Here is a 27,786-nt window from a genome sequence, read left to right on the forward strand (position 1 = left end):
TGTGGATGGCAGACACAGCTTGGATCCTGAGTTGCTGTGACTGTGGTGTAAGCTGGCAGAATACAGCTCTGATTGGAACCCTAGCCTGGGAACCTCCATATGCCTGGGGTGCGGCCCTAGAAGAGACAAAAAATAAATAAATAAAATAAAAAAATAAAAAAAGATGAATTTCATAAAGGCCAGAATGGAAAGAAAGAATTGCTATACCAGCACCACTGGCCAGACATGTTGTTTACCTTAATTTCTTATGGAGTCAGTCTGCAGAGCCAAGAGACTTTGGCAGCCTGAGTGGAGGAAAGAAGGCAGGAAGTAACTGTGTTGAGCTAGAGTCACAGAAATGAAGAAATTGAGGGTGCTGGTAATATAATTGAAGTAATTGATCTTAGGCTACAGCCCTATTAAAGAAGGAAATAAGCTAGTATAAGAATTCTACAGGCTTTTCCCAATCATCTAAATTTTATGAGTCTGTTGAAATGCTAGACTAATAATTACTAGATGAAACTTTTGCAAGATCAAAAAGTAAAGCAGGTATGTTTGAGCTGAATTTATTAGGAGTTTGTGCCAGGCTTTCTATCTGGTACAGGGAATAGAGATGAATGAACTTTAGCTTTACTCTTTAAGAACTGACAACGTGGGTAAACTAGTGTTTACCAACTGACAGTAGATACCAGGTGCCATGAAGATTATGAGTATCTGTGTTCATTTTTTAATCCACACCTCTAGCCAGACTTGGTTAAAAATAGACATTTACATTTTTGTAAGTAGCTGTTATTATTAAACTACTCTTTTTACCATAACTATTTTCAGTGGATATGTGCTTAAATTACTACTAGAATATTTATCTTTTCAAAAATTCCATTTCAATACCTGCCCAAAATTTGAATAGGTCGTGACTCAGTGGTAGTGAACCCAACTAGTATCCATGAGGACACGGTTTCGATCCCTGGCCTCACTCAGGGTTAACGATCCAGCATTGCCAAGAGCTGTGGTATAGGTCACAGATGAGGCTCAGATCCTACATTGCTGTGGCTGTGATGTAGGCCAGCAGCTGCAGCTCAGATTCCACCCCTAGCCTGCGAACTTCCATGTGCTGCAGGTGTAGCCTTAAAAAGACAAAAGAAGAAATAGAAGAAAACAAAGTTTATAGAATTGAAAACTGAAAGGGCCTCTAATGCTCATTTAATTCAGTTTTCCAAAGTGCAGTGTGTCCTCCTGATCATAAACAGAATGAATTTAGGTAATATACAATCAAGTATTTTTAATTGTTATATATTTATTTAATGTACATTTGGAAAAACATATTTAGCCTATCATACCAATGATTCATGGACCTTTTAATGAAATTAGAATTGATTTTCAGACATTAAAACGGAATCAACTTAAAAAAATATCAAATAATGGTGCAGGTGGTACATGAATAACTGAAGTTGGGGAAACGCTAATCTAAACCAGCCCTTTGTATAGATGAGAAACAAAAAGACCCCCAAACACAAAGGCCTTTTTGTAGTATACAGCTTATATATGGCAGAGCTAGGAATAGAACTCAACTCTGCTCAGTATATTCCTGTTCTTATCATTGACAGTTGAGGACGAGAATAGTGGCTTTGAACTTGCAATCTGAATTATCCATTATGGTGTCCTCACTTGGCTATATTAAAATAGAGTAAAATTTAGGAATTGCCCTTGTTAATATTTCTAGTGGTCAGTAGCCACATGTGGCTGGTGGCTACCATATTAGACAGTATAGATACGGAACATTTCTGTCACTATAGAAGGTTCTTTTGGATAGTGCTGCTTTAAACTATTGCTGAAGATCATGACTCATGACCCTTTAAAGTTTCAGTCCCTTCAAAGAGATGATATTTATTATTTCACTCACCATACTGAAGTTATTTTGACCCTGAGGTTAAATTGAAGGTACCAGTAACAGCACAATTAAGATAATTGATCATGGGAAATAAAGTCAAAATGGAATTCTCAGATTCTTATCAGTTCATCTTATTGGAGGAAGTTCTTTTTCACTTCTTATCAATAAATATTGTCTTGAATTCATAGCAGTTAGAAGAAATATAAGTATACTGAAAAACAGAGTACCTGTATAGGCAATTTCCGGACTTTGTGAATAGTTGATTCAACTAAGAATTGTACTTTGTTAACATTTTACATCTTTTTATTTTTAAACAGGTTTTCGGTGAATGGACCTAACTGGACTCTTTGAGATCATCAATAAACATGAGTGGTACCAAACCTGATATACTGTGGGCACCACACCAGGTGGATAGATTTGTTGTATGTGACTCTGAACTTAGCCTTTATCATGTGGAATCAACTGTGAATTCAGAACTCAAAGCTGGGTCTTTACGTTTATCTGAAGACTCTGCAGCTACATTACTGTCAATAAATTCAGAAACACCCTATATGAAATGTGTCGCTTGGTATCTCAATTATGATCCTGAATGTCTCCTAGCAGTTGGACAAGCAAACGGTCGAGTTGTACTTACAAGTCTAGGTCAAGATCATAACTCAAAGTTCAAAGATTTAATAGGAAAAGAATTTGTTCCAAAGCATGCACGACAGTGCAATACCCTGGCATGGAATCCACTGGATAGTAACTGGCTTGCTGCTGGTCTAGATAAACATAGAGCTGACTTTTCAGTGCTGATTTGGGATATCTGCAGCAAATATACTCCTGATATAGTTCCCTTGGAGAAAGTAAGACTTTCAGCAGGTGAAACTGAAACAACATTATTAGTAACAAAACCACTTTATGAGCTAGGGCAGAATGATGCCTGCCTCTCTCTCTGTTGGCTTCCACGAGACCAGAAACTTCTCCTTGCAGGTATGCATCGTAACCTGGCCATTTTCGATCTTCGGAATACAAGCCAAAAGATGTTTGTGAATACAAAAGCTGTTCAGGGGGTGACAGTAGACCCATACTTCCATGATCGTGTTGCTTCCTTCTATGAAGGCCAGGTTGCAATATGGGATCTTAGGAAATTTGAGAAGCCAGTTTTAACTTTGACTGAGCAACCTAAGCCCCTAACAAAAGTAGCATGGTGTCCAACTCGGACTGGTCTGCTTGCAACTTTAACAAGGGATAGTAATATTATTAGATTATATGATATGCAGCACACACCCACTCCCATTGGGGATGAAACTGAACCCACAATAATTGAAAGAAGTGTGCAACCTTGTGAAAATTACATTGCTTCTTTTGCTTGGCATCCAACAAGTCAGAATCGAATGATAGTTGTAACTCCCAACCGAACAATGTCTGACTTCACTGTTTTTGAAAGAATATCTCTTGCCTGGAGCCCAATTACATCTTTAATGTGGGCTTGTGGTCGTCATTTGTATGAATGTGCAGAAGAAGAAAACGATAATTCTTTAGAAAAGGACATAGCAACAAAGATGCGCCTTCGAGCTTTATCAAGGTACGGTCTTGATACAGAACAGGTGTGGAGAAACCATATTTTAGCTGGAAACGAAGATCCACAGCTCAAGTCACTCTGGTATACTCTGCACTATATCCTTTGTCTTGTGAATTTTGTGAGATGAATCAGATAGAAATGTTCTTGAAGTTTGCTGAAAGGTCAGTCTCTAAATATACTGAATGTTTAATGTGTAAATACAAGTTACATAATACTAAAATTACAAAGTAAAATTGCTTAAAACTGTTGAACTCGTAATACTGCTTTGCAGACTGTGTAGGAGGAAAAAAAAAATATGTCTCTACAGTAGAGTAGAACCAACTTCTTGCACTGACGCTCATTATGAATTGGCTCCAAATCAAAATAAATTTACCTTTGAAATATTTTATTATGCATCAGCACTAGTATTTCCTATGCGTTTAAATACTTATGAAGCAGTATACAGAAGATATGGATCAGAAATCTCCAGGCAACAAAGGATCATTGGTTTATGCAGGAATTAAATCAATTGTAAAATCATCTTTGGGTAAGACAATTGTTTTATTCTCTGTAATATGTTTATAATTTTTGTACTCTTATTTTTTCCCCATATTTAACTATTTCAGGATAGTATACACAAATATTCTTTTTCATATATTAGATATTTTAGTGTATTATGGAGTTAAATGCATAATTGTTTTTATATTTAAATTTTTTTTTAGAAGGAGTCTTGGTTCTTTAAAGTGGTGTTGATTTTCTAAACTTATTCATTCACCTTTTTTTTGAAAAACCCACTTTGAAAAGTATTATATTAAATGATTTATAGGATCCTGATTGTTCAGATTTTATCACAGTATTTGTTTTTATAAAAACTAAATAAAAAAATTTCTAATTGAAGGAGACCTCTTTTTATTTTGCTGCCTAATAAGCCTTTTCACTTAGCTATCTAAAGGTAAGTACTACATAACTATGACATGATGTATGGCCTTACTTGAGGAGCCTTACCTGAGATAGTTCTGGATGATTGAATGAATATACGAATTAACGTAGTACTGAAATTAATAAATGATTTAAGACTAAAATAAAGACAAGAGAGCCAAACTTAATGTTTTTTCCACTGACTTCTTTAAACAGTTGTTAAAGAACTTGTTTTTGTTGGAATTGAATTGTGGGTTATATTATGGCTATTTTACCCAACCTAGGATTTGGCATTTATTTTTTGATAGCTCTCAAACTTGGGCCCAAGTAAACCTGCTAGAAAACTATTTACATTATTTCATCAAAGAGTGGCTATAGAAGTAGTAACTCCAACTTGGTTTTAAATATAGGACTTTCATAAATACTACACAAAGAATACAAAATAAAATGCTATTTTTTAATGTTAAACATTTCAGTTAAATGGTTATATTGTTGTCATTTTTAAAAGAACTTTTAAATTTCTTTGGTCTACATTGCTGAAGATTCAGTAGACCAGTTATATGATCTATTTTGTTTTGGCATTCTCTTATTAGTTCCCCACCAAAAAAAATAACTTTTATTATAAATAATAAAATGAAAGAGTTCAGTTAGAGACTTCCATTCTTTACTAATGTAAGTAAAAGGGCAGTTATACTGTATTAGTCCTATAAATAGTATTTATAGTTATGTAATAGGTCATGCCACATTGCATTCTCAGTATTACCGTTTTTTCATATATTTTAGGGAAAAGCCAACAAACTACCTTTGGAGGAAAGTAAGGGGGAAAAAATGGAATATCTTTGTATGTTTCTGGTACAGTAGAGATGAACTGAATATCTTGACTTGAGCCAAGAATAGTCTTTACCCAGACTGAAAAAGACTCTGAGTTTCTCTTTGGTAGACTTTTGGTTTTGGTTTGGTTTGGTTTGATTTAGATATTTTTGTTTCTGCAACCTAAAAGTAAAAAGTAAAGAAATGACTGTCAAAGATGGCAGTCCTGGGTTTCAGTCTTTTCTCTGGCCATATTTCTTTCTCTAATTGTATCTCTAATAATTCAGCACATAAGAAGTCAACATATTGAGTCATCTTGCCCACAGTAACCCTAATGCCAGGTTTATTAGAGCACACAGCTAAATTTTAACTTTGGTGATGCATAATACATAGTGAGTGCTTGTTATGAATTAAACATCATGCTAGTTGTTTTCTCTATGTTGCTTAATTCTTACAACTTCAATATGAGATAAATTTATTCACTCAGCAAATATTACTTGCTCACTATATGCCAAGAATTCTCCTGGGAGTTGGAAATGTAACTATCAACAAAGTAGCTAAGTCTCAACCCTCATGGAGACTGAACAAGGCGGATATCATTCCTGCTCCTGGGGAGGTGACATTCTACAGCTGACCCTTGAACAAGGAGATGAGGTGGTTAGGGTTGCTGACCCCCCTTCTCTCAGTCAGAAATCTGTGTAATTCTATTTCTGCCTTAAAAATAAAGAAATTGATAAATGACTCACCCGGAGGCAGGAGGCTGAAACAGTTTGGGTAGCATCAGGACTCAAATCCTAGTTCTTTTGATTTCACATATTGTGATCTTTAATTGAACACTAACTTCCCCACATTTACAGATCTATAAAATGAAAATACAGGTACTGTATTTACTGAAAAAAAATCTGTGTATAAGTAGACCCACACAGTTCAAACCCATGTTATTCAAGGATCAACTACAGTTTGGAATATTGACAGTAAACAGTTATCATATGAAGAACAGACGATTATGTATAGAAGAATTCACGATCTGGTTGTAGGGATTGGTGATGCTTTGCTGCAGGAGGTAAAGGCAACATTCAGACAGGGAAAAGCATGTGCAGTGAGCCCAGTGGAAAGGGAGCACAGCACATTCAGTATTGCTGGAACAGCATGAGAGAGGACTTGGAAAGGCAAACAGTGCTATAACTCAGGACTTGGAAATCATGGTGAGGGTTTAGGGATATTTACCATCCTTAACAAGGAAAGCCAAGGGAAGATTTTAAAGATTAGTAACAGATTTGTCTTTTAGAGCTATCATGTGTGGAAGGAGTTGGGGGTCAAGATTGATAGCAGAGACCTCAGAAGTCACGGTAGTCAGGCAAGATATGATAGTGTTCTTACGAAAGTTAGTGGCAGAAGAGCTGGAGAAATGTGGGTAAATTAGAAGGTGGGACGAAATTTAATGATTAATTGGGTAAAGGGGATGGAATGGAAGGAAAAATGAAAGCACGCTAGGGCAACTGGGATAATACTGTAGTACCAGTTAGGTAGAATGACATAGGAAGAATGCATTTGAGAAGAAGAAAAGAGTTTATTTGGGGATAAGTTGAAATTAAGATAGCTAGTTTGAGATGTCCAATGGGCCAGGAATTTAGGTTGAAAAAATAAGGTCCTCAATTTTAATTACTTTTTTCAATAAATCTGTCTATATGAAGGAGAATAAAAAGATATGGGATAGCAGCAAGGGCTTTTGTGTGGCTTTGTTTTTGTTTTTAACATGAGATTAATTTAAGCATGTTTAAATGTTGATGAGAGGAAACCCATAGAAAGAGGTCGAAGATGTGTGGTAAAGAGGATGAAGAACAAAATTCCTAGGAAGAACAGAATTCCAAAGCACATGTGAAGAGTTAGCTTTAAGAGGAGGATAAACACCTGCTCCACACTAGCCAAAGGGAAAAGGGAAAGGTATGCAGGTTGTTTATGGTTCAGTGACTGGAGGTTGAAAGGTTTTCCCTCTAATGGCTCCTATTTTTTTCTTTCTCTTTTTTTTTCATTTTTTAAGTCCTTGTCAGTTGCATTGTTTGCAACTATTTTCTCCCATTCCATAGGTTGTCTTTGTGTATGTGTGTGTATGTGTGTGTGTGTGTGTGTGTGATTTCCTTTGCTGTGCAAAAGCTCGTAAGTTTGATTAGGTCCTATTTGTTTCTTTTTGCTTTTATTCCTTCTGCCTTGGGAGACTGAGCTAATAAAACATGTGTACCATTTCTGTCAGAGAATGGTTTGCCTATTATTTTCTTCTAGGAGTTGTATGGTGTCATGTCTTGTGTTTAAGTCTTTAAGCCATTTTGAGTTTATTTTTGTGCATTGTGTGAGGCTGTGTTCTGAATTAATTGATGCACATGTAGCTGTCCAGTTTTCCCAGCACCACTTGCTTGAAGAGACTATCTTTTTCCCATTTTATATTCTTGCCTCCTCTGTTAAAGATAATTCACTGTAGGTTTCTGGGTTTGTTTTTTAAGGTTTTATTGAAGTATAGTTGATTTACAATGTTGTGATAATTTCTGGTGTACAACAAAGTGATTCTGTTATACATATCTGATGACTCCTATTTTTTCCATGTAGTAGGTTTGCTTTGTGAGAATGGGCATGGAGGTTGCGAAGAAAAGATACAGAGAAGAGGAGAGAGGTTGTCTTGAGAAATAGGAGGACTATGGGGGGCAGTGTTGTTTTTTCACAAGTTCGAATAGGGGACAGTGGGACAAGAGAATTAAGGATGCAAGCAAGAGAATGATTGATTTGTTGGTCTTTGGGGTCTAACTTGGAAAAGGAGGAAAATGATAGAAGATTGATAAGTGAAAATAAAAGTGGTCAGAGGTTTTAAGGTTGAGCGTTTGAGCTGGAAGCCTATGAAGTTATGGTTAGAAAGTGGCTCTTTGGAGAAGGAACATTTTGGAGTGTGTCCATGAAAAGAGTGGGTAAAATCTTGGAGGTGTAGGCCTCTGGAGATAAGGAAGCAAAGGAACAGAGTCTGCTTTATTGGTCGGACTAAGTGTTGGAATCAGTTGGGAAGAGGAAAACTCTGAGGGAGGCCTTGTGCATCTTGCAGAGCATAGTATTGTCCATAGATCTAATTCCTTCCTTTTAAGATGGCAAAAAATTTTATAATAAATGTTGGTTAACTTTCCATCCAGCACAATGAAAGTATTTTTCATACTTAAACTCTGATCTAGAAGGCATATTAAGAATTACTCTGAGGGGCAGAATAACTGGGATCTGGGTTTTTAAGAACACATGTCCTTATAAACACTGGATAATTTTACTGCTTTTTTATTATATAGATGTAAAATTCAACAAATTAATATATACAAATAACATAGTGTCTGGTTGATGTAGTATTTGAAACAAGTTTTTTTTTCATGTTTAAGTGAACTTGTTTCCTTTATAACCTACTGTAGAACATTGATTATATACAGGGCATTCTCAGATTTAGGGGATGCAGTCTTGTCACTTTATGCATAACATGCATAAATATGATTTTAATTTCTTTTCAGAGATATGTTAAAATCATATATTTAAAAATTCATACATACTGAAAGTCATGACTACATACTTAAAAACCTACAATAATATTATTACATTGCTTATTTGATAACCCTAATTACCTGTAGCATAGTTATTAAGCAGTAGGAAAGTCTTTGAGCAGCCAAAATATGTAAAATAATATCCATGTACTTACAAGATAGCTTTTTTTACCTCCTAACAGTGAACTCGGGATTCATATGTAGTGATCTCTATTCCATGACACAATTTCTAGAAAATAAAAACTCTAAGAAACTGGAATATCAAACTCTATGGAATTATTTGAAAAACAAATTGCTGATTTTTTCATTTATTTTTGAATTTTTTTAACCATTCACTAAATAATATCATCAGCAGTGAATCCAAAATTTATAGGAAAGATATGAAAATAAATACCTTGTAGTACATCTGCACCTTGTTCTCCGTGAAATTTAATGACTGCATTCTATCTAAACAGTTTAAATTTGTTATTCAAAAAAAGTCTTAATAATTTTTAATATGTTATTTAACTTTATCATTCAAAGTTTTCTCATAGTTCTTAAAATTTCACTTTCATAAGCTAAAAATGATTTAGTCTTCACTGACTTCCCTTGTGGTTGCAAATAGAACAGCACGCTTCCTCTTTCCAGTAGGCCAGTATCTAGACTAACTGAATTTTAAGAAGTAATGTTTTGCATTTTTTATGTATACACACACATGTATATACATATATATATTTGACTTGCAAATGAAAACTGGTGTCACTTTTTAATATTTTCTCATTTTTGCTTGTGTTTATCCCTTTAATGGCTTAATCAGACCCAGTATAGCCCAAATCAGGTTTTAATTAGTTTTCTACAGTATGCAGTTATTATCTCATCATTTCCATGGATCTGGAATCTGGGCACATCTTAACTGGGTCCTCTGCTCAGTGTCTCACAAGGCTAAAATGAAGAGGTTGGCCAGGCTTGGTTCCTTTTTGGAGATTGGCATACTCTTCCAAACTCAAATGGTTGTTGGCAGAATTGGTTTCTTGAGGTTGTGGGATAGAGATATCCTTGCTGGGAGTCAGCCAGGAGCTCAGCTCCTAGAGGCTACTCACACTTCCTTGCCACGTGGCCTTCTCACAGACACTCTCACAACTTAAGTCCAGCAGGAGACTCACTCTCATTACCTTCAGGCTCTCTGAAAAGGGTAATCTCCCTTTTAGAGTCAACTGAGTAATGACCATAATTACACCTGTGAAGTCCTTTCATTGTGCTGTATTCACTTATTTAGCATTAAGTTACAGAATCCTCAGGTACTCAAATGGAGGGTATTATACAAGGCTGTGGTTACCAGGGGGCAGGAGTCATGGAGCCCATTTTACTGTTCTGCCTATCACAAATACATTGAATTATTTAAGACCTATGTATTTGGTTTTGATCTAGTTATTTACAAATATATAATTATTTTGTGTAACTGTGAATAGAGAATTACTGTAAGTTACAAATGTAAATTACTACTAATAAAAGATATTCGTAATGTTGGACATTCTTGCTGCTTAATTCCTAATTCAGTTTATTCTGAAAATCCTTTTTGTTAAAATAACAGCAGATAATTATACAATGACAGTTTTGATGGTGAAGCTCTCTAGAACATTTAAGAATTTGAATTGCAGTGAATAGAGTCCCTAAGTTTTGTATTTATTTGTTTTGCCTTTAATTGGCACCAAGTATTATCCTAAATGAAATTATCCTAAGTGAAATTATTAGGATCAGCTACCTAGATTGGAATCCAGATAATGCTGTAGGAATTATTTAGATTCCCTTTGAAAGGAGAATAAGAATATAAAGTCTCCTGATTTAGTGAAGGGGGGATCTTCAAGTCATTCCTCTTGTATTTTAGCTTAGTACTTAACCTTTCAAAGTACTTTGATGTTTTTGACCTCATCTTTTCATATAGATATGTATATTCATACATGGAGTTACAGGAGGGGAAAGAGAGAGTGTGAGTGAGCATCTGCTGAATCTCAAACACTGGGGATACCTTTCAAATAAAAAAGACAATATGCCTGCCCTTTTGGAGCTTATGTTCTAGTGGAAGAGATAAGATTGAAAAATAAATAAAATATGGGAGCTTATGCTAGTGCTAAAGGAAATAGAGGAACCAATAGTCAGATGATAATAGGTAGCCCCCTGTTTTAGATTAGGTAGGTAGTCAAGGAGGCTTCTCTGAAGCAGTGACTCTGCTTAGCCCATTGACCACTAACTTATTCCAATAGCTCTTTTTTGGTAACTTGGGAAACTTGTCCTTAACAACATGTAAAATATGTTTTGTTTTGTGACATATTTTATATTTATGCTGTCATAAAATTGTGACTGAGAAGTTGAATATTTAAATTCTAATGTTGAAATGTTTCTATGTAAAACTGACTCATTTTCCAAAATGTATTTCAAAAAATAATGAATGATAAAATAATGTAAAAATGTTTCTCTTTTCAGGAATGGTGGAAAGTAGCAGACATAGTTGGAGTGGGTTGGATAAGCAAACTGATATTCAGAATTTAAATGAAGAGAGAATCTTAGCTTTGCAGCTTTGTGGATGGATAAAGAAAGGAACAGATGTAGATGTGGGACCATTTTTGAACTCCCTTGTACAAGAAGGGGAATGGGAGAGAGCTGCTGCTGTGGCCCTGTTCAACTTGGATATTCGACGAGCAATCCAAATCCTGAATGAAGGGGCATCTTCAGAAAAAGGTATTGGGGTATATTCTAACATACTTGCAGTCCATTGAATATTTGAAAGAAAGAAAAGATGATAATTTAAAAAATCCAATTAATATTTCTGATACATTTTTTGAAAGACAAATTAGCAGAAAACTGTATAAAAGTAAATGTTAGCCCATCCATTTTGTTTATGTCCATGAAGAAAATATCTCTTTAATATAAGGAATGTTGGAGTTCCTGTTGTGGCACAGCAGAAACAAACCCAACTAACACCATGAGGAACGCGGGTTCGATCCCTGGCCTCACTCCGTGAGCTGTGAGCTGTGGTGTAGGTCACAGACACAGCTCAGATCATGCGCTGGGAACTTCCATATGCTGCAGCCCTAAAAAGCACACACACACACAAAATATATATATATATATATATATAAAATACATACATATATATATAAAAATAAGAAATGCTAACATGTGTTTATTTCATTGTCTTTTCTTTTCTTTTGTCTTTTAGGGCTGCAATCGTGGCATGTGGAGGTTCCCAGGCTAGGGGTCAAATCGGAGTGATAGCTGCCAGCCTATACCACAGCCACAGCAATGCCAGATCCTTAATGCACTGAGCGAGGCCAGGCATTGAACCTTCGTCCTTATGGATACTAGTCAGATTTGTTTTCACTGAGCCATGGCGGGAACTCCTCATTGTCTTTTCTGTAAAGAGAATTCACAGTTTAAAAATGTATTTTCTTGGAGATTAGGACCACTTTATTTTGCAAGCATTTTTACGGCAAACATTTGAGTGTATTTTAGTTTATACTTTATTTTTTGTATGATTTTTTATTGACTTTTAGGAAACTCTGACACTTTTAGTTAAACTAATATGGATTCCTATAAAAGTCAGACTTTGATCTGCAAAAGTGCTTCTGCTTGAATCTGCTTTTGAACATAGTTTCCATTTAGTATTTTTTTTAAAGAGGAAGAAATATGTTAAAGTTGTCATTCTGACAAATTGCAAGAGAATACTCAGAAATAAATCTTAATCTGGGAATTCAGTTTTTTTCTTATCAAGAATACTAAAAATAGCCAAGATGTATATATACCTATCAATTTTTAATATACCTAGCAAATTATTTTTGAGTATTCAGAATACTTAATTCTTACTTACTGGTCCACTTTGCACTATTAATGTTCCATTGTACCATAGAAAAAAACACATGAAATTAACTGTAATATATGTACTTGCAGTCTAAAAGTTGAAAAAGCTAATGTTTTGCCCAGATTGGCCTCTTTTCCTTCACTTTTGGTTTAACCTAAGTCTTCCTCATTTGAGAGTGTAGTAGAAAGATATGTGTTGATGGGAAAAATTGATATTTAAAGCCATTTCTATAATTTTACTGTGACCTGAGAGCCTAATGCTCCTTGTCACATGTACCTGGAAAATCTGGTGTTAGATGTAAACACCCAAACTAATAGGGGATACATATCTTTTCAGTGATTTGAATAATGATTAAAGACTGGAGAGAAGATTTCTCTCCAAATCAAATAATTCCTTTCCATTTGGAAGTAAATTGTTCTACTCAGGATTTAAAGAAGATACTCCTTTGTTGTTCTTGTTTTTTTAATGTTAAAAGACTAAGAGTACACACAGGAAGCAGGCACAGAATGACTTGGGAAAATGTTTATAGCGATGAGGAACAAGTTGTTATTAAGAACATAAAGTGGGAGTCCCTCTTGTGGCTCCGCAGGTTAAGAACCCAACATCGGTCTGTGAGGATGCAGGTGTGATCCCTGGCCTCGCTGAGTGGGTTAAGGATTTGGTATTGTCACAAGCTGTGGCAGATGTAGCTTAGATCCGGCGTTGTGGCTTTGGTATAGACCGAAGCTACAACTCCAGTTGGACCCCTAGCCTGGAAACTTCCATATGATGCAAGTACGGCCTTAAAAAGAAAACAAAGCAAAACAAGAACATAAAGTAGGAAATGCTGTTTTATCTGGGAGGGGGAGGAAGAGCAAATGATTAGGACCAAGAAACATCATAAAGTTGCTATAAAAATGTAGAAAACACTTAAAAGTTAAAGGTGAATTTAATTTTCTTTTTTGAAGCTATACTTATTAGATTACTAGGCAGCCTTGGGCTGATTGCCAGGCTAGCAGCTCATCAACAGCCATATGAACTTCTAAGAACAAATGTTTAGAAGACAATTGGTAACAAATGCTTTGTTACAAATATGTCTTAATACAGTTGTGTGGTCATTCTGATAGTTAATTTTGTCCTAGAAAAAGTAAAAGTATAATATTATAGTGAGAATACCAAAATACTGGTTTTCAGTACTTTGCTGATAAAGCATATACATAAGCATGAGCATTATGTATACATAGGAATAGGAAAACAAAATGATTTTGAAAATTGCAGTCCTGAGATACAATAATATTTACTATCCACATTTTAAAACATCTCAACATAAACGAACTTGTTGATAAAGTTGGCAGTGGTTCTGATAGGATTGCTTCACTACTCTTTATTTAGGTCCTAGGCAATAACATACTGTGTAGGAATCTGCCTGGAAGGAGAACATGAGAAGTAAAAGATGTGTTTGTCCTGCTCAGGGTTTGCAATATGGGTAGAGGTTTTATAAGAATGGAAATTTTTGTTTGGGGTTCTTGCCAAATTTTCCAGTTTGTGTCAAAACCCTTATTGTAATGGGCTTTTTTTTTCTGAGGATAAAAGTCATCCTCTGATCTTTGTTTATGGTTGAAGAACTAGAAGGGGACATTAAACTTTTGATACTTTGATTACCCGGCTGTTTTTAATATGCAGGTGATCTGAATCTTAATGTGGTAGCCATGGCTTTATCGGGTTATACGGATGAGAAGAACTCCCTTTGGAGAGAAATGTGCAGCACTTTACGATTACAATTAAACAACCCGTATCTGTGTGTCATGTTTGCATTTCTGACAAGTGATGCAGGATCTTATGATGGAGTATTGGTAAGCTAATTTCTGTTTCATGAGACTCTCCTTTTAAGATAGGTGTCTTTAACTTTGTTAAAATTTTCAAATGTCACTTGTGTAAATAATGTTCTATTTTGTGTATATCTTAAAAAATTTGGAATTAGCCGATTGCAAACCGAACTTGATTTTTTGTGGTTTTAATAGTATAATTTACAGACATGGAAGGAATAAGATTGTATTCTTTAACCTAGGAACTGAGCTCTAGAACTCTAACTATAGAAACATACATTTTATATTGAAATATAACCTTTTAAATATATGCATGGTGTTTTTGTCTTTTTTTTTTTTTTTTTTTTTTTTTTTTACAGTTTAGTAAATCAATACGTAATCAGGTAAGGTCAGGATGAACATGTATTTTGCCTAAATACTTGTTCTCAGACACATTCTAGTTTGGGTTTAAAATTTTTTTTAACTCCCTAGATAAGTGGTTTATTACAAAGGATTTTAAAGGATTAATAGCCAGGTGGTAGAGATGCATAGGATAAAATATGGGGAATTGTGTGGAGTTTCTATGCCCTCTCTGAGCAGGCCACCCTCCCCAAATCTCCACGTGGTCATCAACCCAGAAGTTCTCTGAACCCAGTACTTTTGGTTTCCTATAGAGGCTTCATTGCACAGGCATGATTGATTAAATCATAGACCATTGGTGTTTGAACTCAATTTCAGCCCCCTTCTCCTCTCCATAAGTGGGAAGTTGGAACTGAAAGTTCCAACACTCCAATCTGTTGGTCCTCCTGGCGACATCCTTAGGTTTTTTCCTCTAGTCACCTCATTACCATAATAAAAGAGGCCTTTTACTGCTCTTATTGCTTAGGAAATTCCAAAGGTTTTGGGAGCTCTAGACACATTCCAGTTTGGAAAATAAATTATATGATCACACTCTTTACAGTGGACTATTTTATATTTTCACTATTTGGTCTTTTCATTATTTTTTTTTCCTCTTCTGCTTTAACCACTTAGGACCACAACACTAAATAGGTTCTTTATCACCAAGAGGAGAAAAGAAAGAAGTGAGGGTTGCTTATCAGTTTTAATTATTGGATTTTAAGCTTCACGTTAGTACCACATCCTTCTTTGCATTTGTTGATCTTCTTTCTAGCATTGAGAAGAGCCTTCTAGTTAGAAACACATTTTTTTTTTTGCCGTTATAGCATTTATTATAAAATACACATTGATAATTGATTTCAATGTCACCTAAGAATTTTTAAAAACATATTTATGGAGATAATGAATATTTTAATGAATGTTGTTAGTGTCCATTTTGACAACTATTTTATTTATGTATTTAGTTAATTACTTTTTAACAAATTACTATTGAACTTTTCCGACCACTTCAAATTAATATGCAAGAGCATGGTGGGGTTTTTTGTTTTGTTTTTCCTATTACTACTCTTCTTTGTCAAACAGAAGACTGTTAATGTAGCATCTTGAGGAAATGAAATGACGATATCTTTAGGAACTGGTAGAGAATAAAGAAGACTAGAAAAAGAAGTGGATTGATCAAATTGTAAATTAATAGAGAAGTATATTGTCTAAATACTAAATTTTTGTATTTTCAATTAAGTGACCTATTAAAAATACCTTCTTATGGCGTTTCCATCATGGCCCAGTGGTTAACGAATCCGACTAGGAACCATGAGGTTGCGGGTTTGGTCCCTGCCCTTGCTCAGTGGGTTAACGATCCGGCGTTGCCGTGAGCTGTGGTGTAGGTTGCAGACAAGGCTTGGATCCCACGTTGCTGTGGCTCTGGCATAGGCCAGAGGCTACACCTCCGATTTGACCCCTAGCCTGGGAACCTCCATATGCCGCGGGAGCGGCCCAAGAAACAGCAAAAAGACAAAAAAAAAAAAAAAACCTTCTTATACCTAAATAAGTAAGAGATATCATATTTTGAGTAGGAAGTTCATATTTCCAAGTTGTTTTAGGAGTATATCTGATTATACTTTGTATGTAAATTGTGATAATTAACATTGTTCTTTTTTAAGAAATTAAGTTACAGTAATCTAGCAAAAAGTACTGAATTGGGAAATCAGAAGATAAAGGCCTGAGTCTTTGCTCTGCCACAGTTAGCTTAGCTGGTCAGTTAACTTTTTTTCAAAGGGGGGTGTTCATTTTCTTAGGTGTAAAATGGGACAGATAATATTTATAACTCTTTCCAGATAAAAATTGTAACACATTCAGCTTAATCTAAGAGTTAAATCTAATTTTTACCAAACATGTCCCCCCTTTAGGGCAGAATCATATTTTATAGTTGAGAAAATACACTAAGGTATCAGCTGAAGTTATCTTATGTTTATTTATTTATTTTTTTTTTTTGTCTTTTTTTTGTTGTTGTTGTTGTTGTTGCTATTTCTTGGGCCGCTCCCGCGGCATATGGAGGTTCCCAGGCTAGGGGTTGAATCGGAGCTGTAGCCACCGGCCTACGCCAGAGCCACAACAACGCGGGATCCGAGCCGCGTCTATAACCTACACCACAGCTCACGGCAACGCCGGATCGTTAACCCACTGAGCAAGGGCAGGGACCGAACCTGCAACCTCATGGTTCCTAGTCAGATTCGTTAACCACTGCACCACGACGGGAACTCCTATCTTATGTTTAAAGGAGGAAAACTTTATTTCATGGAATGACTTCAGTGGAAATAGGATATTTTATCCATGCTTAAACTATTTTTTCTTACCACTAATTTTACCTTTCTATATTTATAGTGAACATTTTTCAAAACAGCATTTTATAATATTGACAAGTGTACAAAAAATTCTCATAATACCTCTTTATTAAGCCATAGACTACCTATATAACAGTATTATATCAAAAGTGTGTCTATTTATTTATCTGAGTAAGTTTTAAAGCTTTGTGTCTAGAAACATGTGTTGATAATCTTTCTAAATCCTGTAAGGTGTAATTTATTGGTAATTCAAATTTCCCAGGCTTGATCAACTTAGCAACTAAGGAAAGATTTAAAAGATTTCCTCATTTTCACCAAAGTTAATTTCCATGATGAAAGGATTACATGGCATCTTAAATTTGATAAACTGTACACCATTGCTTCTATTTTATGTTAAAATTATGTGACTGAACTGGAATTTTTAAAAAACGAAATTGAGCAGTTTAAGAGCACAGAATTTCCTTAGAGCTGTGTTAAGAAAGGCGTCTTAGGCGATCAATGGCTCTGCTAGTATATACCCAATAACTTATTAATTAATTTGAAAATAAAATTACATATTAGGTATGAAATACTTAGTCTGCAAAAATTTTAAATGCATAGTATCTAAAAGTAACTCTTTGCTTTTTCTTTTCTTTTCAGTATGAAAACAAAGTTGCGGTGCGTGACAGAGTGGCATTTGCTTGTAAATTCCTGAGTGATAGTCAGGTAAGAAGTGATTTAATTCCATATTTAAAGTGATTAATGTTTACTGTCAGTGGTCTTTAAGTATAAATATTTATCTGTGAGATTTATCTATAAATTCCTCTAAAAATTAAGGTAATAATTTCTTTGTTAGATCGAGATATTGTAAACATGTATCATAACTAAGTTTATTTGTTTAAGAATGCCAACTAGATTTCCCTTTGTGGCTCAGCGGAAGTGAATCCAACTAGTATCCATAAGATGTGGGTTTGATCCCTGGCCCTGCTTAATGGGTTAAAGATCTAGTGTTGCTATGAGCTGTGGTGTAGGTCACAAACACGGCTTGGATCTGGCGTAGCGTAGCCCGGCAGCTGCAGCTCCCATTCGACCCCTAGTCTGAGAACTTCCATATGCCATACCTGCCGGCTTAATATTTTAGTTTATTTCTGCTCTGGGAAGTGAGATTAATCAGTAGATAAAGATGTTAAATCCACCTCTTAGTGATACTATCAATTCCTTTATTTTCTAATGCAATAAACAGATAGTAAATGCATATACAATGTAGATAGGAGAGAGAAATGCACTCAAACAATTAGTAATACAATGTGCTAAGTTCTGTAATAATGAGAAACTTCTGGGGGAACATAAAGGAATCTTGGCTAGAGTTTGGGATTGGATGAAGAAAGGGAAGATCTTATAAGAAATCATTATAGTTGTTAATCTTAAAGTTCCCTTCCAACTCATATTCCATGACTCTATTACATCCTGCTATAATAGACATCAAGAACTTTCCAAAATAGTAAGAACAGTTCTCTTTTAATTTAATGTAGGAAACCCTTTGCGCCTCTTTTATAGAATAATTATTAGAAATGTAGTAAATACCTTGCCTTTTTAAAAAATATGTTAAATGATCATGGATGATGTATTGGAATTTATAATTGATGCAGACTTCTCAGAGATCACATATATAGATTTTTACAAGGACTTTTTTTTTTTTTTTTGGTTTTTAGGGCCACACTCGAGGTGTTTGGAAGTTACCAGGCTAGGGGTCAAATTGAGCTACAGCTGCCATCCTACACCACAGCCACAGCAAAGAGGAATCCGAGCTACATCTGTGACCTACACCACAGCTCACGGCAATGCTGGATCCTTAACCCACTTAGCGAGGCCAGGGTTCAAACCCGTATCCTCATGGATCCTAGTCGGGTTCATTAACTGCTGAGCCATGAAGGGAATTCCACAAGGGTTTTTGTTTTAAAATGTTTTCCATTAAGAAAAACATTGTTCCAAATGTAGAAGTTATGAAGCAGATAAGGCAAATAGTGAAATGGATTGCTTTAGAAAAATAACTTTGAATTTTCCAGTTAAATAGATATATCGAAAAGTTGACGAATGAAATGAAAGAGGCTGGAAATTTGGAAGGGATACTTCTTACAGGCCTCACTAAAGATGGAGTGGACTTAATGGAGAGTTATGTCGACAGAACTGGAGATGTCCAGACAGCAAGTTACTGCATGTTACAGGTTTGTGTAGTGTGGCAGTAGCATTTTTTTTTTTTTTTTTTTTTTTTTTTTTGCCTTTTCTAGGGTCGCTTCCGCGGCATATGGAGGGTCCCAGGCCAGGGGTCTAATCAGAGCTGTAGCCGCCGGCCTACGCTAGAGCCACAGCAATGCCAGATCCGAGCTGTGTCTGTGACGTACACCACAGCTCATGGCAACGCCAGATCCTTACCCCACTGAGCAAGGCCAGGGATCAAACCCGCAAGCAACTTCATGGTTCCGGGTCAGATTTGTTAACCGCTGCACCATGATGGGAACTCCAGCAGCATTTTTTTTGAGGAGAGTGGGCATGCCTTTTTACTTGCTGAGGATCTTTAGAAGATATTTAGCTGTAATCTAATCACTTGATCTTCAGAGGATTTCTCCCTAATCTGCTGTCCCTAAAACTCCCATATTGAGTTAGCAAGTTTTGCCTTTCACTTTCCAAAGTATCAGTCTTGAATTTATGTAAAGCTCAAATGGAGCATAGAATCTTCCCTTCACTTTCTCCAGTTGTTGGCAGAACTACATCTTCTACAAAGATTGCCTTTCCCTGCTCTGAATTATTGTACATCTCAAAGTACCAAAGGAAGACTACACACAACTCTCGTTAATTCTCATTATTCCCTTTTATTATCTCATTTCCTCATTTATTAAACAGGCATGATATAAACGGGTAACTGTTCTCTGTTTTCTCCGTTTTTACTCTCCAGTGGTTAAAAACGGATTCCTGGCATAGATTCCCTTCTACTTTGCTTTTATTGGATATATGGTGAAATTTTAGAGTGTTTTCCTAAGATTTCCTGTAGCTCTCCAGCTAATCTTATCTCTTCTTGGTGTTCTCTTTTCTGTTCTTATCCTTTTGTGCAATATGATAGCATGCTATGTACTGGGTAAACAAAGTAAAATGCCCTCTCTCTGCATCCTACTTCCTTATCAACAAATGTAGATATTGGCCCACAAACCATAAAGTAATCTTATCCTAAGGTAGCAGGCCATGCTGGTAGAAAAGGTGTTCTTCAGCAGGGTAATGTATCATTGTCTTCTTACTGAAGTAAGTTTACATCTATTACATCAAGCTATGGCTACATGACTATGGAATTCAGATAGTTGGTAGCCTCTTAACAAGATTTATAAAATATATTTAAAATGCAGTGGGAGTTCTGTTGGTTCCACTGTGGCCCAACAGAATCATTGTCATTTCTGGAGTGCTGGGACACAGGTTTGATCCCTGGCCCAGCAAAGCAAGTTAAGGATCCGGTATTGCTGCAGCTGTAGTGTAGATCGCTCAAAACTCCCACTCAGATTTAATCCCTGGCCTGGGAACTCCATATGCCACGGAGTGGCCAAAAAAGAAAAATAAAATGCAGTGTATATTTGGATTTTGCTTTTAAAAAAAACCTAGTCTGATAATCAGTTGCCTTTTAATCGAGAAGTTTTCCCCCATTTATATTTATATGGTCAAGATTTAATCTGCCATCTTGTTTTCCCTTCTCTCTTTTGTTTTTCTCTTCCTTTCTTGCATTCCTTAGGGCTAATTAAATATTTTAGTATTTCATTTTATTTCATCTATTGACTTTGTAGCTCTACCCCTTTTCATTATCTTCTTCCTTATTTTAAGTAGTTGCTCTGTGTCTAACAATATGCATCCTTAACTCATCAGTCAACATTTACCTCCTCATACTTTACATTTCACACCTGATACATCATGCTTCCTACTTCACCCTTTCTCCTTCTTATCCCACAACTGATACTTTCCACGTTTTGCTTCATATTTCACCCTTAAAACATATTATAACATTGCAACTCCATTTACAAATCCTCCTTTTCTATCCTATTGTCATGTGTTTTTTTTTTTGTTTGTTTTTTTTTTTTTTTGTCTTTTTTGTTGTTGTTGTTGTTGTTGTTGTTGCTATTTCTTGGGCCGCTCCCGTGGCATATGGAGGTTCCCAGGCTAGGGGTCCAATCGGAGCTGTAGCCACCGGCCTACGCCAGAGCCACAGCAACGCGGGATCCGAGCCGCGTCTACAACCTACACCACAGCTCACGGCAACACCGGATCGTTAACCCACTGAGCAAGGGCAGGGACCGAACCCGCAACCTCATGGTTCCTAGTCGGATTCGTTAACCACTGCGCCATGACGGGAACTCCTGTCATGTGTTTTATTTCTACATACATTATAAACCTCAGCTTACAGTGTTACTATTTTTGCTTTGAACAGTCATTTGTCTTTGATATCAATTATGTGAAGAATGAAAACACGGACTTTTATATTTATTTACTTATGTACCATACCTGGTGCTGTTTATTCCTTACAGTTGACGCAAATTTCACCTCATATCATTTCCCTTTGGTCTCTCTCTTTAGCATTTCTTATGGTTCAGATTTACTGGTGATGGATTCTCTCAGCTTAATCTTAATTGAAAATGTCTATTTCACTTTTTTTTTTTGCTCATTTTCTTTCAGCACTTTATTTTTTTTATTTTAAGCAGTTTCACATTGATGCCTAAGTATGGTTCTTTTTATCCTGCTTGTGAGTCACTGAACTTCTTGGATTTGCATGTTAAAGTTTTTCGTCAAATTTGGGAAGTTTTTTGACATGATTTCTTTAAATATTTTTCTCTGCCTCTATCTCATTCTCTTTCCCTTCTTGGACTATTATTACATGTATATTAAACCATTTCTTATTGTCCCATAGGTATCTGAGGCTCTGTTCATTTTCTTTTTTTCTTTGTTCTTTAAATTGGATAGATTCTGTTGACTTGTTACTTGGCTGGCTATTCTGTCACCTTCCATCTGTTAGGTTTTGCAGGGAATTCTTAATTTCAGTTACTGTATTTTTTAGTTCTAGAGTCTCAATTTTTTTTCTTTTTCTTTTTTCTTTTTATGGCCGCACCTGTGGCATATGGAGGTTCCTGGGCTAAGAGTCAAATTGGAGCTGCAGTTGCCAGCCTACACCACAGCTCATGGCAATGCTGGATCCTTAAACCCACTGAGTGAAGCCAGAGATTGAACCTGCATCCTCACAGACACTCCGTTGGGTTCTTCACCTGCTGAGAAACTCCTCTGTTTTTTTAATAGTTTACATTTTTCAGCTTTGATCCCTCTGTTGGCTAATTAAAACACTGTTTTCATTTAAGTCTGAATACATGTCTAATAGATGCATTGAGGTCTTTGCTTACTCTAACATAAGAACTATTTAAGATTTAGTTGTTGTGACTGCTTTTCTCTTTACTTTGAACCACATTTACCTCCTTCTTTATGTATCTAGTGATTTTTCGTTGAATATTGGACATTGCAGTAGATTATAGAGATATGGGTTCTTTCCCCTTTTCTTCTGAAGAGTGTTGGTTTATGCTTTTGGAAATTCAGTTACTTGTTTATCACTTTGGTCTTAGATTTTGTTTCTGTGGAAAGCCTATAGTATTTCCTAAGCCCTTCTAGCATGGTCAGACTTAATCTCTGAACTGTTTTCTCTGCAGACTTTGTCAGAACTTGATTTTAAGTTTTATCAAGGTAACTTACCAAATATGAATTGACCAAATCCTTTCTTAGTTTATCCTTATTGCCGTGGGAGGGGAAAGAGTAGGGCATGAAGATTTCTGATTTTTCTGTGAATTTTCTTTCTATATCAAGGATTGTATTATAGTTTAGTACTTAGTTCTGGCTAGTTTGTCATAATTGAGACTACAGTAGGTGTTTACTTTTTTAAGAAATGAAATTGTCAACTATGAGTTTCTCATGTGTTCTTTTAACTAAATTTAACTCTGGTAATTGCAATTAGTACTTAATTACTAGGTGAAAGATATGCTCCTTCTATCTGATGGAATGATTAAAGGTAGATTTTATTTATTAGCTGTTATAGGTTTCTTCCCATTTTCCATAAGATGTATGCTTAGTTCTCGCTATCATTTTACTTTCTCTGTGGCCCCAAAGAGGACTGGGAAAACTTGGCTTCAGATTAATGCCCATTGAATCAAGGGGGTAAAGACTTCGCTATTTTCTTCATCATGTGAAGATAAGCATGATATCCTGAACGAAGCTAAAAGCATTCTATGAAAACCCAAAGCAAGCATAGGGGAAATATTTACTGTCACAGCTGCCAGGGAAAATATAGCTTTAGGGAGTTCTCGTTGTGGCTCAGCAGTAACAAAACCTGCTAGTATCCACAAGGATGGGGGTTCAATCCTTGGCCTTGCTTAGCAGGTTAAGGATCCAGCGTTGCTGCAAGCTGTGGCATAGGTCACAGACATAGCTGCATTGCTGTGATTGTGGCATAGGCCAGCAGCTGCAGCTCTGATTCAGTCCCTAGCCTGGGAACTTCCATAGGCCGAAGGTGTGGCCCTAAAAAGACAAAAAAAGAAGGAAAACAAAATATAGCTTTAGGGAAATTTTTAGTAGCAGGAAATTGAAGTTCTTAATGAGAAGGGATATAGAGTAAATTTAGGGAAAGAAATTGTTGCTTTTCACTGTGGCCTAGAGGCAAAAGAACTAAATAGTTTGGTTTCAATTTTGGGGTTTTTTTCTTTTTTTTTTGTTTTTTAATTGTTAAGGTGATAAATTTATGTTTAATTGAGGGCTATAGACAGAATGGACAGGTTTAACTTTCATATAAATAGGTTTACAGAAAAAGCATCTCAATTCATAATGCATTGCTAGATATGAAGGACCAGGCTCAGTATTATTTTAAATGTGATTAAGCAATTTTAGTGTGTATTTGAATGAAATAGTAAATGTATTTTGTGAACCTAGAGGTTTTGGTTGTTGGGACAAAGAGTATTCATGTCACTTGTTACTGCGTTCAACCAGGAAGGTGAATTGATTGCTCTTAGGTCTTTAAACTTAAATAAGATAAAATTAACTTCCCTAGCCAGTGCATATTCATGTCATTAGTAGAGGCCAGCTTAAAGTAAATTAATGGAACGTCCATCATTTAATATGTCTATATCCTGATTAGGAGCCAGCTTTTGGCAAAAAGGAGGCCTATTTTTTCCCGAGTTACTCAGATTCATGTTACCTAGAATCTTCAGCCTTAACCAGGAATATTTAAAAAACTGAAATAATTCATGTTTTCTTTTTAGGGTTCTCCTTTAGATGTTCTTAAAGATGAAAGAGTTCAGTATTGGATTGAGAATTACAGAAATTTATTGGATGCCTGGAGGTTTTGGCACAAACGAGCTGAATTTGATATTCACAGGAGTAAGTTGGATCCCAGTTCTAAGCCTTTAGCACAGGTAAGTAAATTGTTTTGGAGAACATCAAACTGTAACATGTACCTAATATCCCAGCAAAAAATTAGAAATGTTTACAGTGTGTTATATAGAATAATTTGAGAGTTCACTTTAATACGTTATTATTAATAAACTCATCTTTCATTCATGTTGAATTCCCATTTATGTCTCTCTCCATCCCAGACTGCACTTTCGTTAATCTTGCTGGTTTTTTTCATCCTGCCACTTCCTAATAATCATCTCAGTGACTTGACCTTTAGTCTGACACAGAGCAAAGCACAGCCAGCCTATAAAATCTTAGGCAAACCTAAATCAATCCTAGGGCTGTCTGCTCTCCCATGTTTCCTAGTATGTTCCAAGCCCTTTTAGAATCTAAACTGTATGATCTTATAAATTCCACTTATGTATTGATTTTTTTCTGTACTGCTTATATGTAATAAGGCAGGAGTTGTTTCTTTAATAGTATATTCATATAAACCTATATGTTTAATTAAACACATGGAAATTTTTTTTCTTCTAGCAATAATTTAAAGACCGTGAGATCAACACACCACTGTGTGTGTGTATAAAACATAGATAAACACCAAGGATTTACTGTGTAACACAGGGAACATATTCAGTATCTTATAATAACATATAATGGAAAAGAATCTGAAAGAGAATATATATCTAACTGAATAACTTTACTGTATACCTAAAACTAACATACTATTGTAAATCAGCTATACTTCAATTAAAAAAAAACGAGATCAGTTATCACATAAAACACTTGACATGAGGTGGCTGTGTCTCAGTTCAGGCATTGAATAGCAGGTATATCCTCAATGTGAGCACTTGATGGTGCTATTTTCTTATTTTAGAAATTTGAAAAATTAGTGTTTATATTAAAACAACCTGAGTGTTAGTAGAATAGCATTATGTGATAATGTTTGTTACTGATCTATATGATAAGTGTTTAAAACCTAGGAATTCAATGTAAAAGTAAAATGAACAATCTCTATTGCTATTATTTTAAAGTTTTAACTATTTACTATTACAGGATCCCTTAATTCCTTTTTATCTTAGGAAATGAGTGTTTTCTTAGTAAGAAAATTTTGTGCAGGAAACTATACCATTGAACTTTGTATTAAAAGTCATATTGGGATATTTTGTAATGTCCAGTGTGAACTCTAAAGTCCTTGTTTTTCAAAAATGTTGGGAATTTGTGTTCCAAGTTTTTCTGCAGATGTCAGTGGTGTTAGGAAGAATATAGCTAAACAAAAGTAACAGAGAAGTACTCAAATAATGTAATTGCTAATTGGAAGTCTTAAATGAGAGCAAGTCATCTTAGCACATAAATTATTTTATAGAATTAAATTAAAATTTTTTTTTTCTTTTTAGGGCCACACCTGCAGCATATGGAAGTTCCTGGGCTAGGGGTCGAATTGGAGCTGCAGCTGCAGGTTTATACCACAGCCACAGCAATGCAGGATCTGAGCCACATCTGTGACCTACACCACAGCTTGTGGCAATTATGGATCCTTAATCCACTGAGCGAGGCCAGTGATCAAACTCACATCCTCACAGACACTATATCAGGTTCTTAACCTGCTGAGCCACAATGGGAACTCCTAAAAAATTTTACAAGCAATTTGTTAGGATCAGTCTTTGATTATTTAAAAATTTTTTTTAAGTTTCAATTATATTTATTCCTTCTTTCATTTGTTTTATAGGTGTTTGTGAGTTGCAATTTTTGTGGGAAGTCTATCTCCTATAGCTGTTCAACTGTGCCCCATCAGGGCAGAGGTTTTAGTCAGTATGGTGTCAGTGGATCACCAACGAAATCTAAAGTCACAAGTTGCCCTGGATGTCGAAAACCCCTTCCTCGATGTGCACTTTGCCTCATTAATATGGGAACACCTGTTTCTAGTTGTCCTGGTATGTCATGTTTCTGCAGTATACTTTTCTGCGCTGAAATTGTTTCTCCATAATTGATTTAATGTTATAAATAAAAGACACTCCAGCTTGAGTTTATATTATTTCTAAGAGCAAGCCACTTTGCTGGCTTGAAGGTTTTTATGTTCTCTATAATTTATAAAATCTACATTTAAAGTAAAATCTATATCCATCATATCTTAGGTAATCTCACAAATGCTAGCCAACTTAAAGTTTATAAGATGAGCTTAAATACTAAATAATCTTATACTATTTTCATATCACTTTTTCTAAGAGGAGCTCCCTCAAATTTTATGTTTAAAAGTCAGAATGGCCTCATTTAGTAACGAATACCTTGTATGCATAAAGAACTTTGGTAGTCTCAGAGCACTTTCACATTTTCTCCAATTTCTTCTTCAAAATCTACCTATGGCAGTACAGAAAGTGTTAACCTAGTGATCAGATACCTTTACTTCTGAGTTTTGGTGTTGCTTCTGCTACATTTGTCAGTTACTGTATAAATATGTGTATGTGTGTATTTAATCATGAGAGATAATAAGGAATATTGTATACTATTTAAAGTAAACATACAGAAGATTTTTGAGAATAATAGATAATTAAACGTAAGATACTTAGTGGCTAGAAATATTTTAGCTTTTATATAACTTGAAAATGATACTGTCACAAAAATTTTAATTAAAAACATTTGAAAATCTGGGACACTGGTAAAAAAATAATTAAAAAAGAACCAGATATGGGAGTTCCCATTGTGGCTTAGCAGAAACAAACCCCACTTAAAAAAACAAAAAAGAAAAGAAACAAACCCAGCTGATACCTCTGAGGATGTGGGCTCCAGACCTGGCCTTGCTCAGTGAGTAAAGGATCCAGTATAACCATGAGCTGTGGTGTTAGTCGCAGATATGGATCAGATTTGGCGTTGCTGTCGCTGTGGTATTAGGCTGACAGTTGCAGCTTTGATTTGACCCCTAGCCTGGGAACTTCCATATGCCACACCTGCAGCCCTTAAAAAAAAAAAAAGCAGATGTAGTATCAGAACTCCTCTTTTAGTTGTGACTCTGTGAATTGAGTCTGTGACACTGGTGACAACAGTCTCTTTAGTAATCTTTCATATGAGGTGCTGGACTGGGAGATCCTTGTTAGTTATGAAATTTTCTATTTCCACTCTGCAGCTGGTTCTTGTGAGTGGTCTATTTTATTGTTTCATTAGTATCTATGAAAGAGATTTGCTGGTATCATTAAGTTATTTTTTTTAAACAAATGCTGTGTGTAATATTTTCAAATGCACATGTTAGTTTTGATTTAAATTTTAATTGAAGATATTTTTATTTTTTATACTGCATGTTGA

General features: G+C 35.5%; 1 protein-coding gene across 16 annotated transcripts in view; it reads left to right on the top strand.

Annotated features, from left to right (window-relative positions):
- Nucleotides 1-27,786, top strand: part of MIOS (meiosis regulator for oocyte development) — a 38,333-nt gene that overhangs the window by 4,421 nt on the left and 6,126 nt on the right. For 9 of the 16 annotated variants that reach the window (XM_084974140.1, XM_084974144.1, XM_021101993.2 and 6 more), the window contains 8 exons: nucleotides 2,185-3,526; nucleotides 3,859-3,957; nucleotides 11,159-11,413; nucleotides 14,196-14,365; nucleotides 17,695-17,760; nucleotides 19,101-19,259; nucleotides 24,357-24,509; nucleotides 26,219-26,423. In XM_084974140.1, the coding sequence (XP_084830266.1) occupies nucleotides 2,233-3,526; nucleotides 3,859-3,957; nucleotides 11,159-11,413; nucleotides 14,196-14,365; nucleotides 17,695-17,760; nucleotides 19,101-19,259; nucleotides 24,357-24,509; nucleotides 26,219-26,423 (2,401 nt within the window). In that variant the 5' untranslated portion in view covers nucleotides 2,185-2,232. The remainder of the gene's footprint in view (nucleotides 1-2,184; nucleotides 3,527-3,858; nucleotides 3,958-11,158; nucleotides 11,414-14,195; nucleotides 14,366-17,694; nucleotides 17,761-19,100; nucleotides 19,260-24,356; nucleotides 24,510-26,218; nucleotides 26,424-27,786) is intronic. The other 7 variants (XM_084974146.1, XM_021101997.2, XM_084974147.1 and 4 more) reach the window with 1 other exon arrangement.

The sequence above is a fragment of the Sus scrofa genome, chromosome 9, assembly GCF_054392235.1.
Source record: "Sus scrofa isolate SSC_HxYL_T2T_F1_AM1 chromosome 9, Sscrofa_HxYL_maternal_Yorkshire_Landrace_v2.0, whole genome shotgun sequence".
Taxonomy (NCBI): Eukaryota; Metazoa; Chordata; class Mammalia; order Artiodactyla; family Suidae; genus Sus; species Sus scrofa.